A 14,731-nucleotide genomic window follows, 5' to 3' on the forward strand; every position below is an offset into this window, starting at 1 on the left:
TCTAAATAAAGCACAACGCGGCATTGGCTTGTGACGTATCATATTTTGAAACAGAGGCGCCACATTTGCAATCGGGATATTTTTTTTTTGCTCATCGCAAAATAGACACACGCAGGCATGACATGCGAAGCGGCTCATACTATGTGGCCTATATTTCGAAAAATATAAATTTGAGGCTAGTTTGAACTCGCTAGATGTAAGCTGCTTTAGACAGTTCGTCTGTAAAGGTAGGGGAGGGTTACTGAAACTAAAATTTTGTATGTAACCCCCCAATCCACCAAAAATCTTTCTGTCGTTAGATAAAAACTATTCCTACAATATAGTTAATCACGAACAATTTCTAATTGTAATATAAGAGATATAAATTATAATGTGTGTAGATGGACTTCTCTATTTTAATCAGGATATCATTTACATCTGACGATTAAACATCTGCCCTAAGAAACTCTTCTTCTTTTAAAAATGGCTCCACTATTTCATAAGTGATTTTGCCAATTGTTCAACTCGAAGTGGACTATAATAAGACACCAACGACAAAGAGGTACTGGGATAACACATTTGACATAAGTGTAGACTGTACAAAGAGAATTAAGACTGTAGAACCAAGCACTCGCAATTACAGAAGCCTGAGAAAGACAGCATAGATAAGAAAATAAACACGAAATAACTAGGAAGATATATATTTAAAAAAAATACAGAGAGCTAAGGTGCACGGAAACGAAGAATAGCAGAGAGCACAAGCAATGGCAACAAAAAACTAAGATCATACAGAGTTGGTACCTACGGATCCCTAAGAAACTTAACGTACTGGTTAAATTCTCTTTCTCACTAGCCTACTGTATATATTTTGACATTTATAATATTTTTGACAATTAAAAAATAATGCACTTTGCAGATGTATAAAGATAAGTGATTTATTTAAAATCATGTTTTACCAATAATATGCTACTGAATCTCGGATCTGTTGTATTTTAGTTGTTCCTTGAATTATCTAATGAAAAGTAAGTATGGAAATATATAGAAACATTGTCTCTTTGTAGAATTTGGCTAGAATATTTTTATTCGCCGAGTTTAAAAGTTAAAAGCTTACATCTGTTTCTTGGGATATCTTTATAATCTGCGCGCTATTCCGTCTTCAGAGACGAATCCGCCTTTTTGCAATAACTTACGTTCTAACCAAAGACTAGTTTTGATAGTATAGGTAAAAGAGTCCCCTATTACCAAGCGAAGCCGCAAGCAATACTTAGTATTTAAAATGGTATAAATTATTTAAATGTTTAACAGATATTCTGCCAATCAGCAGGAATGGGTTTAATTCAGTCCGTTTTCTGTTCTATGACGTTTTGCGCCGAACGGTGAGTGATAATTTTCTACTTTGCTCTAGATATAATATCTATTTATTAATCATATTGAGTACACGATTTTTGGCCCAGATATTTAGTCGCTTTCTTGCCCTAATGTATATTAGATGTGTACCAGGTCAGGAATTAGCATCCTAGGTCAATACTTTATGTAAATTTTCAAACTTGATTACTCCGGTAGTGTATCCCCCAAAGAAATTTGACATCAAATAGGTGATCGGTCATGAACAAAGCCAAGTTTTTTCCGCAACATTTTTTGACCCCACATTTTGGGATAAGGCCAAATGGAAGATACGCAATATTACCTGTGCAGGGTACTAACTTGGACCTGTTGCGCCTTCGTTCTGATGTTAATGATGTTCACCGTCATTTTGCTGATGGTTTACGGCATTTCAGTCGGGTACCACTACGCGCAGAAGGAGCTCGCTTCTTTTGCCAGTAAGTATCATATTAATTCTATTTAAATCATTGATTCCCAAAAAGATGAAAAATTATAAAACCCGTGGACTAGTGTTCACGGCGAGCATAAACTTATTTATTTGAACAAAATTGATTTATAACATTAACTTTTATCTAACTATAATGGTTGTTGTCGTCTTCGACTTTTCCTTATGGCGACGTAACTCCTGTTATAAAGATTTTTGTATAAAATAATTCCTTTTTATTGACAGTGTCATCAAGATCAACGACAGAAGCGCCAATGGTGCGAAGAGCGGGCATTGAGAGCCCTGTGGTGCGACTGCTGGCTGTCAATAGATCAGAAGTGGAACACGCTCCTGAGCCTTTACTAGGTTGGTTTAACTATTGAAATGAAATGTAAATCAATTCTGTGGAATATGCGGACGTATTTTTTCCTCGTCGCATTTTTTCAATTTGAAATTTAATTTAAGCTCTGAATTATACCTTATATTTATCTATCATTACAAAAGTATAGTATGTAAGCGTCAACAGCTTAGTTGGGTATGGAACGGACTACCGAAACAAATGTCCAGGTTCGAAAGGGCACACACCTCTAACTTTTCTCAAATGATGTGTGTATTTTTTGTGAATTATCGCTTACTTTAACGGTGAAGGAAAACATCGTGAGGAAACCTACATACCTGATAAATTTTCTGTAGGAATTTTGGCGGTATGTGAAGACTCCCAATCCGCACTAGGCCAGCGTGATGGACTAAGGCCTAATACCTCTCAGTAGTAGAGGAGGCCCGTGCTCAGCAATGGGACGGTATATAAAACAGGGCTGATATTATTATGTTATATATTACAGAAGTATACCGAACACAAAAACCAGTGGAAAAAATCTTCATGGAGGCTACAGAAACGCCTATCGTACTTCTGGAGACTGAAAGGTTAGTCATTCTTTGAAGTTATAAGCCAGTTTTACAACATTTTCTTCTCAACTCGCACTGATTTTTGTTATGTGGTCTGGGATTCGAACTCAGAGCCTACGGTTCTAAGTATGTCACTAGACCAATGAGACGATAAAGTTCATTAACATTCCTAATAATAACCTTAAAGCGGCCCCATTGGTAAGGGAATTGCGACTCCGAAACAGGTTTACAAATTACTATACTGTATTAGTGCCCATGTACTAGTAATGTCCCGGGATAGAACTCTGCAATCAACTCCCAAAAGGTAGAACGAGTGGAACTGTAGCTTAAGGCGCTAGGTGGGAAAGAACGCCAAAATGTCAAAAAATAGGCGAGGTATAAAAACTGCGCTTTCCTCAAATATAAATTGTTCTGGACGTCCTTTTTACCGCGAAATACAAACCTAAATTAGAAATCTGGTAGATATTTTTCCTTCCAGCCTCGAGTGTCTCGCGTTTATTAAGGTCGCCACTAGCTGTATTCATAAGGGCTATTGCGACTTTGCCTGCATATGTATTCACGACAAAGATATTATCTTATCCAGGCCACCAGAGGAGCCAAAATTGTCACCGCACGAAAGGGAGCTGGCAAGAAGACTCATCGGCCGTTTCCGTCGCTCTCGGAACAACACGACCACCGATATGCCTTTCTTAAGACCCTTAAATAGTACTGAGCCACCAAATATACTGACTAAGTGAGCTTGCCTTAAAAACTTGGGTTTCAGTTAAATTTTGTAAGTTTTGTTTCTAAATCCGACTTTAGAACTGTCAATTTTATATACCGTGATTTTATTCATTGGATATATTGATCATCAAATATAAAAGACAATCATATGAAAATTTGGTGGTTAAAATTAATATTTTTCATTAGTTATGAAACCATGTTGGAACTTGAATAAAATGAACATTTGTGTATAAATAAAATTGGTTTTATTATTCTTAGAATAGCTATTGTAAGTATCAATAATTAGTGAAATTGGTTTTATTCCCGCCGGTATCATTTTGATTGACGAAGATGTCAGTATTGTTATTCGTTAGTAGCATGCCATCTACTCCACGCCTGCTGACCCGATGCGCAAACCCTCTCTTTACCGCCCGGTCCACTGATCGCATCACGTGACCCGGCTCAGGACGCGAACGCAATGCACCGGCAGATTTTGCTGCCTTGGCTATAAAATAAATAATAATATAATCAAATGAAATAATTAATTTTCATGATGGTAAATTATAAATATTATACCTATGCAGGTGGCGTATTTTTATAGACGCCTACGTGTAACTTTTTTTTAAGTAAGTACATGGCTGTAATCTGCATCTCTGCACCTCATGACCGAAAAAGGAGCTTGACGTTTCAAGCGAATTCGCTTTACTGCAAGCGTACATTTGTTTTTGACGCTCGGCGCTGACGGTTGTAGACTGCGCCACAAAGTCAATACGCTCGAAGCGTCGGGCTCGTAGCCTTCGGTTTATAGTTGCGGTTGGCCCGCCGCGTATAAAATACACCGTCCGCATAGGCCCTAATATTTTCATTACGTACCCATAGCATCGACAGAACTTTGCACGAAGCAGTAATGATAACCGATGCCAACTCCCATCACCATAACCGTGATTATAGTCAACATGAGACAGCATGTTAGCATTGCACACACTGTACATAGCGATACTCTACCAAATAATAAAATATTTCATTATTACTTTGAGGACTAGGTGTTACTGTACAAATTCCCGGAATAAAAAAGGACAAGTGCTATCTGAATGTCAAATTCATCCAAATCCGTTCAGTAGTTTCTTTTTGCATTTAATTCTAACATCCAAAACCTTTAAAAACCTGCATTTACAGTAGTAAGAAATAGAAATAATGTAAATAAGTGCAAGATACTGTTAAAGGGGTAGGATAAGTTTTACCTTTCTAACGCATCTAAAAGGATAGAAACGAAGGAGCTCAGCGAGCAACATACACAACCCATTTTGACACAGCATTTATGGGTACACAAATGATTTAAATACACATTATTGTAATAGAAATGCTACATATCTTATAAATATTGATTAATTTATTGCATTCAGCACAACTATATTATTCATAGTTACATTAGATTTATCTGCGTTATAATGTTATTCCTAATCTATACGACATAAGTCATACTGTCATATACTTTGAGTCATATCTTTGTCATAATATGCCAATATATTCTCTGAGACAAAGAGAATTATAATATGCACGGAAACTCTGAGATATATTCTCTCTGCTATTTATGGCCACCACTCACCAAAAAGTTAATGAAACTGCAATCCATTTAAATTAAATGGTTCTCAAATAAGTGATACATATTTAAAAATGGATAGATCTTTGGGTGTGCATTATTTCACTACTTGTATTGTGCGCAGCTTTTCTTGTGTCCTGGTCTCTCACAGTAGTCACAGTGCACTGTCCCGGAAAAAAAAATAATAAACTTATTATTTACTACTGCATATTTGCACATGTATATAAAGAGTACATACATCTTTATTCATCTGCGCTTTTAATAGAACTAAACTTAAAAAAAATTAAAATAAATTTGGAAAATACTCACAGATTGGCTTAAATTAATAAATTATCTTTTTAAGCTAGTTTTTATCCCGGAATATTACACGGTGAGACTTTATTCTGGTGAAAGAATCGCGTGGAAATTATAACAACAAATCTTATCTACCCTACCTAACCCATCTACTATAACGCGTTATTTAGACAAAGTATGTATAACCATAACGATTAGGACCAGGGTAATAATGTTAATTAAACATCATTTATTTTTTAAATTTTATATTATGTGATGAGCAACAATCAACAGCAATTTACTACAAATACAAATCTACTGCTGTTAAACTATTTGCTCTGGACCGCATTACCTGCAACAATCAAATAATGCATTATTCAAAAAAGATACTTATTGACATGAGCGTACAGGAAATTATATGTTTTCGCGGGGAAAAACGCACCGTTACCGCCACCTGGGGGGTGATTGGAAAAGTTATATTGGTTTCACCGGTCTTACGGCTTAATGTTGACACTGTATATGCCCTACACCAGCATAGCAACCAAAACCCGCGGTGGCCTTCATCAGCAGTCGAGCGAGCAGCACCTGCTGCCCCGCGACTCTAAGCTCCGATTAGTCGCCTCTTACGACAGGCAAGGGATGCCGTGATGAATTTTTCTAGATGCCTCCGAGTCACGGGGCATATATCTAGATCTCCATAATCAACCACCCCCAAACCCAAACTCCTTGGATTTTACGTACGTAGTGTGCGGATCTTTTTATTAAATTATCTACTTATATTTTCGAGTTGTTCTGCAAACAATGCATTCCCAAGTACTGACAGTTTTGTTTTATATTATGCTTCGACACCCTATACAGCTATACCTACGCAAAATGTAGCTAAAGGTACCTGTTTTCTGTGTATATTCATTGTGTTAAGATCCCCAAAAACAACAACAACAGCGGTAATGAAGGTATTTGTGTGCAGAAAAAAGTCGTAGGATACTCTCCTTAATTTTTCATCTGTATTTATTAATTTGAACAAGTCGAGTACGCAATGGAAAATTTATACAGTAAATATAGTGTTTCTCTAGGCCTGAAAACGTAAACGTTGCGTCAGCGCGGCGTCGGTGTAATTACGATAGGTACAATCGGACAAGTTGGTGCTAGTACACTTCCAAACACATTTTGCTTGACCGGTCTAATGTCCCGAGATATTTAGACACGCCCCTGTCTCATATTTCACCAATTACGACAGTTTTGGAGATGTGCGAAAGGAACAGCAGATAACTATTATTGTTTACTTTAGTTGTATTTTACTGATTGACGACGCGCACGCAACTATTGAGTACCAGTAGTATTTTGCTCACAATTATTTTTTCGTTTACGGACACCGATATCTTGCCACTACGTAGACTTATGTTCGTTTACTGGACTCTTAATTACTTAGTCGCCGACCCGTCATGTGACTACTGCACCATGGATTATATATTCCGGGAATTAAATATTACAGTAAGTAAATCAGTCATACTATACTATATAATATTTTAATATTAATTTTAACTAGTGGACGTTAATATGCGTGGCAAAAATATCGTCAGGGCAGAGAACTAATAATTAAAATTTTGCAGTTTTGAGAAAATCGCGGTTTATGGCTTTTTTTTTTTAATTATTGGTCATCATAATTAATTATATTTAAAGCCAACATAGACCACCTTTTTAAGCTCTTTTAAATATAATTATAATATTATTGAGTTTTGATGAATACTTATTCCTTTAATTGTGTAAAACAGACTTAAATATGCTACTTATTATATTTTAAATTAATCTTAGGTTATCCTATCTATCGTAGGGTCAAATATCATTAGTCATTGTGTGTTTTTTTGCCAAAAAATTAACATAGTGCTATTGATCATACTTGTAGTAATCTATGTAGTATGTTATTTAAGTTGCTTTACGAATAATCAAATGTCAAAATATTGAAAAGAAATATAATTGGAAAACTTAAAAGTACTCAATGCAAAAATAAACTACTTCGACGGTTATACTCACTATACTTATAGGTGTTACCTATCTTTTCTTGATCTCAGTTAAAAATTCAGAGTTTTCGATATTGAAACAGCAGTAGCATTAAGCGTAACTTTTACCGTCAACTTTTAATAGTAAACTCTAATTTAATGTTGGGAATATATTGAGACAGGCCGGTAAGCCTTTTAGTCCAGTCAATAAGCTCAAAAAGGTGTCAATTTATGTATTATAAAGATCCAAAAATATGAGTGATAGCTCATTCGATTTGGATAACATGACGTCTAGAAAAATAATCTTTAGTGTTCATTGGCACTTTAAAAAATACAATTGTTATTAAGAGGATAAAGAGGTTCTTCGATAACTTAAAAAATAAGAAATAGGGAGGAAATTTCCAATTTAAAGAAGAAGACGCCCGAAATTCTATCTCCTTTATTAATAATTTTTATTTAATGCCAAAAATATAGACGAGTATAAATAATTTATGGATAGGCGATAATTTCTTTTTATTACAGTAATATTGCATAGCCAACATTTTTATTGCTGCACATGTGCACTTTAAAAGTGTAAAGATTTCACATAAAAGGGTCTTTGTTAGAGGACGACATTTTTTTATGTTTTTGTTAACCCCAGTTCCATGTCGACGCCTTTATCGGAAAGCGGCGTCCATTGTTTATTGAATTTAGACGAGTTTAAAGATTTTAAGTAGTGGTAATATGATTTCTTACTAGAGTAAGAAATCATATTACCACTACTTAACTAGAGTAACTATGTCGGCGCGTTTGTAAGATCCGCTTATAGACGTTTAAGTCCCACCCAGTTTAACCCAGAGGTTTCTGTTATTATTGTTTCTTTTACAACTACATAATATGTAGCACTGAATTAAAGTAGAATTACAATCCGATTTAATGCAAATTTGGGATTTTTATCTCAATAAAATGTGTGCAATTATGGAAAACAGAGCTGATTTTTTACTTAATTTGGATTATTTCGTACTTGACCCACGTATTTTGTGTCGGCCGCACTGGCGTTCTGCTCCCATATAAATTTTATTATTTTGGCACTGTAGTCATTACGTTAAAATATTATTAGAATAATAGATTTTAGTAATTAATATATAATTTAATTGTATTACAGAGAACCACTGTCCCTCGATGTATACACTAGGATGCGGATGAGAGCTTCATCGCCAACCGATCCAGAGCGCACACTCTACTCAACCTGCCTGCTGAGCGTATCAAACTTGTAATGAATACAATTAAATCATATCACTGAAGTAACAAAAAATGTGTTTTATTTACATGGCCTTTCTACGAAATTTCATTTTACATGTGTATCTCATTATTTATTGGTGTTGCAAATATATTATCTACTATATTCGATTTTTAACTTTTGATAATTATATATCGTAGCGATATGTGCGTGAGCCTCATCGACTGGTTCACAATTCGAGCCTATTGAAATAAATCATTTTATTTGAAAGATTTGATTGTGAGATTTAAAAAATATTATTTACTTTAATTATTAGACTTAAAATGTACTCTGCAAATATAAACGTTATTACATTTGGAAGGCATCCCGAAAAAGTTAAGTAATCAAAAATCTTGTTTAGTTATCTCTGAAAATAATTACTTACTGCAAATATTTTTTTTTTCAAATTTTCTTATTTTTAAAATTTTTCCCTTTATATCCGTAAATGATAATAATAACACTTACTTATGTAAAAAAAAAACACGTAGTTATATCTTTTGACGAATCGTGAAATTATTTGTATGAATTACTCAGCCATGACTTTTCTTTCTTATTTTTCTTATCAATGAAGGGTCTAAAATTATTATTTAATGACTCCAAGTTACTAATTTTTGGCACATTATTATTCAATAAGTTTGAGGTTGGTTGGAATTTATTCGAAACATAAAACCAGCGCCCATACAAAAACGGAAATGTCCTTTAAAAGTAAATAAAATGTTCAAAAAAAGCATAAAAACAATTGAGAAAAAATATAATAATTTCTAATAATGAAACGAATAACAATAATTTATGATTATGTGAATGATTTAACGAATTAAATAAACTGTTTAAGTAATTTATATAATTCAAAATTCAATCATAATATGCAGCTATTAAATCGGTAAAAAATCAATAACTGTAAGTTGATTATAGACTTTGGGTTTTATCTCAGCGAAAACTAAATAATTGGCTAAAGAAAGTAACTAAAATTTACAAACTGGACATGTGCAGCAATAAAATGTTAGCCTTGCAAATACTACTGTAATAAGAATTCAAATCTACGCCTACACTTATAATCTTTAAATGCCTCTAAATTCAATAGCATAACAATCGACTCAGTTTAACGATAAATGCGTCCACGTAAGACCGGTGTCAATACAAACATTGATAAAAATGCGCTCTTTAACAAACCATTTTTATGTGATATATTTATTCTTTTCAAACAACATCTGCAGCAATAAAAATGTTGGCCTTTCAATATTACTCTAATAAAAGCATATTACCACCTACACATAAAATCTTTAAACTCGCCTCAAATTCAATAAATAATAATCGCTGCATATCGATAAATAGTCCAATTAACTACTTCAAAAAGGTGTTAAATAGTTCAAATTAGGATGAAAAAAAGGTATTTCGTTATTAACTCAAAAACTATTCATATTTAAGATAAAAAAAGATCATTAAGAGGAAAATTAAAAAACAATATCTCCAAGAAGCTAATAATTTTAGGTCAATTATTTTAACTTTAATGTTAATACATAATATTTGTAAATACAGAGATTGGAATAAAATGTTATCGTCTAAGTTTTTGAAATAAAATAAAATAACAATTCAAATAATGAAATCTATTAACTATGATTTATTATTATAATATGAATTATTGCACGAATTGAATAAACTGAACAGTTTAAATTTTTACGATTCAAAATTCAATCATAATATTATGTAGTCATTGAATTTATTTAATAAATTAATTATAGACTATGGGTTTAAAGAGACCGAAAACTAAAAAAACGGCTTAAAAAGTAGCTAATCATAATTTACTAACAAAATATAGTTGTGACAAATATGGCGGAAATTGCTTTAAAATGATTATTTTTTAATACAACATAAAGTTTGGTTTGTTAAAAGTTAAAAAGAAGGTAATCAGGCATATAATATGATATAAAATAATTAACATAATGTCGTTTCTTATTTATTAAAAAATAATGCCAAAAAATTTAACAATATAAACACTGTAAATCGCGATTGTCTCCAAACTATAAAACTTTTGTTATTACGTTCCTTACGCCGACGATATGCATCTTACAAGTATAGGAATTATCGTCATAGCATAGACGTGCGCGCATCAATTTTAATTTCGTTTTCTATTATACACTCAGCAGCGGTTCGGTAGTGTTACGTAACGTCATTGCAGGTAGCCAGCAGACTTACGACTGATATCGATCTATGCAATCGATCCCAAACCCCGCCTCCCAAACGTAGTAAAACAAATTTGCCAAGTTATTTTGACCCTTAGGGTGGTCGACCGCCAACTTTGCTGATTGTACATAGCGACTGGTGTTAAATGTTAGCCGTATAATTGCAGTTCTCAAGTCTAGACTTATATAGCCAGGTCAGCTAAAGAGATCAATGCACCCCCGTTATATTGAACCTAAAAAAGCTGCCGAAACGTGAGCTAATATGCTTTGCACTTTGGCCTTACCCTAAACAGGGCATGTGGCTGATTCAATATATTATGTCAAAGTAAGTTTCTTTAGAGGGTCATTATACGATAATAGGTAATGTCCACGGCAATGATTATTAAACAGATTTTAATTCTATGTCTTGTCATTTTATGCAATAAACTGCAGCATCTCAATGTCTTTTATAAAATTCATTGCAATTTGCATTTATATTGCACAAATAAAACACATATTTTCTGAAATTACGTATTTAAGTCTGAAAAAGTCTACCCTGGGGCCTTATTCTCTATCCCGCACGTTATTTTGACAGTGTGTAACAAGCACGTAACACAACGCATCATGTTTATTACTATAGAAATTTGGCTTACAGAATACCATTCCACGCACATTTCTCGAAGATAACATGACACGGCCGCGTTACGCGTTTACATTATCATACAGAATAAGGGCCCAGGTTTGTCCCATTGGCGTTTTTGGTTAAACATGCAAAGAATATTTTTTCTTTTTCCAGTTAAACTATATTTAGCACCATTGTATACCTAAGTATAATAAAGGAATAATACAAAAATATCCAAACTTTATTTTTGTCCCGCTTTTTGTGTATTTACCCTGACAATTTTAAAATCGCTAAAACAAAATAAAATATTAATTGGCAATGTTTCAAATGCATTTAAAAACACGCATCAACGAGAAGTAAGTTACACTAAACAAATGAGACGGTAATTCGCTGTCGTTGGTTAGTTGGCGCAACCTTACATTCTTGAGCAGTCGTTTTGCAAGGTCAATGTGTTGTTTCCACTGGTAGGTCATAAAATTTATATGTATAATTTACTTAATTTATTTTATACTAGCGACCCGCCCCGGCTTCGCACGGGTGCAATGCTGATACTAAATACACTACAGAAAAACTGTGAACGTTGTATATAAAAACATAGCGGCCCGCTCTGGCTTCGCACGGGTATAACATAACAAAATAACAGTATTTCTCCACTATTTAATGGATGCTATTATTATACATATAAACCTTCCTCTTGAATCACTCTATCTATTAAAAAAAACCGCATCAAAATCCGTTGCGTAGTTTTAAAGATTTAAGCATACATAGGGACAGAGAGAGCGACTTTGTTTTATACTATGTAGTGATGATTTACAGCTTAAAATCAATAATAGGGTAATAGTTGACAAGCGACATATTGTTAATCCATAATTAACATGTACACGTCAAAAAAATAATTACTGCAGAAAACGTTTCTCACCTGCCACATTTCCCCTGGCAAGAAATTTATTACGTACAGTTTACAGCGAATTCGATCGTATTCTGAATTGTGTTTATTCCTTATTTTATTCAGGGATGTTTTTCATGTGTGTGCGCGGCTTATTTCATTGTTTATGATCCGATTTTATTGACATATTGTTATTTCATTGTTGTTACAGTTAATGGCACCATGCAAAAACTTAACGCGTAAAGAATAACTAGATGACTGTAAATCAAAAATGATACTCTTAATTTTTGTTAAGTACATTATATAAAAGTTAATTTTAATAATCGTTTTATTACGTCCAAATTCCTTTCCTAGTCAAAAAAATATCTACCCTATTCTTGATGTCTCTTCCTGCCCAATATAATTACCCTGGCTTCATAATATGCAACTAAATATGCACAAAGTGACTTGTCCTTACGTAAATGTGTACATAAAAAGGACTTAAGTCATAAGATAAGTGTTTAATAAAAAAAAAACTATTTTTCCTCTTTGCTGCATCCCCTATGGATGCAATATGTCTTATTGTAGAATTACCACCCTAGTACAGACTAATAAATCTAAAAGAAAAGTCAGAAAGAAGGCTTTTCATTTACATACATTAGTTGAGTACTGCATTATCTACTTATAGATAGGTAGATATAATCTACATGTTAACAATAGAAAAAGCATCCATATATGTGGCATTTTACTTTAATGCAAAATAATTTATATTGAAGCACACTTACGGTGTAGGTGACACCATGGCAGCAGAAGTCAGCAGAGATATGATGCTGCCGGCAGCAAGGTTTCCATAGTATGATTGGGCCCCGGCAGCCAAGCTTCCTGCGACAATACCACTGGAACTAAAACCCAACAATGGCCCCAACAATGGAAGAAGTAATCCACCAGTGAGGTAAATCGCTGCTCCTCCAAACAACTGCACTATTATTGCTGCAATCAGCCCCATTGTACTTCTGCAATATTAAGTATATTGTATGAAGACTAAAAGTGATTTATGAACAATATAATATTTTATGAAAAACACTAATTACTTATATGAGTGTTGTTTGTGAATGTTCTTTTTTAACCACAAGCAAGAAAAAAATTATAGTATAAAAACTTATTTTACTCAATTTTGATGCCTACAATAACAACACTCAGAAAGTAAATAACAATATGTGTTAGATATACTAATTAAATTTTCATTCAGGACCAGCCTAAGCTATTCGGGCGCCACGTGCGAAATAATTTTTGATGCATCTTATTTTTACGAACTTTTTTTAAGTCCGAAGTATTATGCCTTTGGCGCCTGGCAGCCGGACAACCACTAGACCCGGTGCTTGAACGGCCCCTTTCGAACAAAAAAAGGAATTTTGAAAATCGGTCCACAAATGGCGGAGTAATCGCGTAACAAAAAAAAACATACAGTCGAATTGAGTACCTCCTCCTTTTTTGAAGTCGGTTAAAAACTTCGGTCAGACACAATTAAAAGGCAAATCAAGGACACCAATGATTCTATTTTTATTAAAAGGATAGTTGAATGTGAAAGATAAATATGACTCATGTATATTGTATAGTCATCCATCGATATAAAGAAAAAATATCTATTTTACATTTTCTGCCATACAAGTAGATGAAATTAGAAATTTAAGTACTCATTATTCATCAATTATTGAACAATACAATGACCTAATAAAATAAAAACAAGTTCCTACCTTTTGATGGATAAATACACTTCAGAAATAAAGAGAATACTCGCCAGCAAAGAGAGATAATCAAAATAGAATAAAAGACATATAATATTTATTGTATATACTTACTCAAAAATGAAGGAGAATATAACACTACTTTAGAGATTTCCAAACAGAATATAACCACTGCGTACAAATTTTCAGTATTATATATTAGTCTATGTTTAGAGACGCCTTATAAAGTCTTTCCCCCTTATTCATAAACGTTTTTTATCTAAGGACGGAGTAAAGCTGTGATAACAAGCCTGTTTCTCAGTGCCCAACGGCACTGAGAAATAGACATAGGGCCGTTGTGATTGGTTAATATTGTTGTATTTCAATGTTAGCCAATCACAACGGCCCTACGTCTACGCACTGCGAAGACTGCCATGCCGTCAGCACTGAGAAACAGACTTGTTATCACAGCCTTACTCGATCGTTCGATAAAAAACGTCTATGAATAAGGGGGTTTATCTTTATGATAAAGACAATGAGGGTCAATCCAAACCATAGAACATTTTTTATTTTTTTATTTATTACGGGTCTGGAAACAAGTCCATCGTGCCCGTCTTCCATATAATACAATTTCATAAGCTTCGTAAACTCACGTGTTTAAAATTTAAACTATTAAAATATTAACTAGAAACATAAAAAATTACTGTATCTCTGGCTACGTAATGTTTATTTGAATTTTGTTTGCGAATTCATGGTCGCTGGAAGCAGCTCGCTCTATTCCAGCGTCGCTTGTCGGCGGTATTTGAGCCAAATTCCGCCCGTCGCATATAATTGGAACT

General features: G+C 33.8%; 1 protein-coding gene and 1 long non-coding RNA gene across 4 annotated transcripts; one reads left to right on the forward strand and one right to left on the reverse strand.

The window, feature by feature from the left end:
• Nucleotides 1-100: 100 nt before the first annotated feature.
• Nucleotides 101-3,640, forward strand: LOC115439840. The gene is made up of 6 exons (XM_030163863.2): nucleotides 101-1,001; nucleotides 1,285-1,355; nucleotides 1,675-1,799; nucleotides 2,033-2,152; nucleotides 2,629-2,710; nucleotides 3,276-3,640. The coding sequence occupies exons 2-6, from the start codon at nucleotides 1,306-1,308 to the stop codon at nucleotides 3,427-3,429; spliced, it is 531 nt and encodes a 176-aa protein (XP_030019723.1). The 5' UTR covers nucleotides 101-1,001; nucleotides 1,285-1,305; the 3' UTR covers nucleotides 3,430-3,640.
• Nucleotides 3,638-14,366, reverse strand: LOC115439841. Of its 3 annotated transcripts, none has more exons than XR_003938302.1 (6): nucleotides 14,352-14,366; nucleotides 14,028-14,172; nucleotides 12,954-13,181; nucleotides 4,636-5,619; nucleotides 4,268-4,395; nucleotides 3,638-3,899 (listed from the first exon to the last, which is right to left on the reverse strand). It is a non-coding gene; the product is annotated as an uncharacterized LOC115439841 (long non-coding RNA). The 3 variants fall into 3 exon arrangements; XR_003938303.2 differs by having other exon boundaries at nucleotides 14,314-14,357; XR_005112320.1 differs by lacking the exons at nucleotides 4,268-4,395; nucleotides 14,352-14,366 and having other exon boundaries at nucleotides 14,028-14,161.
• Between the last annotated feature and the right edge of the window lie 365 nt (nucleotides 14,367-14,731).

This window comes from Manduca sexta, chromosome 14, assembly GCF_014839805.1.
Source record: "Manduca sexta isolate Smith_Timp_Sample1 chromosome 14, JHU_Msex_v1.0, whole genome shotgun sequence".
Taxonomy (NCBI): Eukaryota; Metazoa; Arthropoda; class Insecta; order Lepidoptera; family Sphingidae; genus Manduca; species Manduca sexta.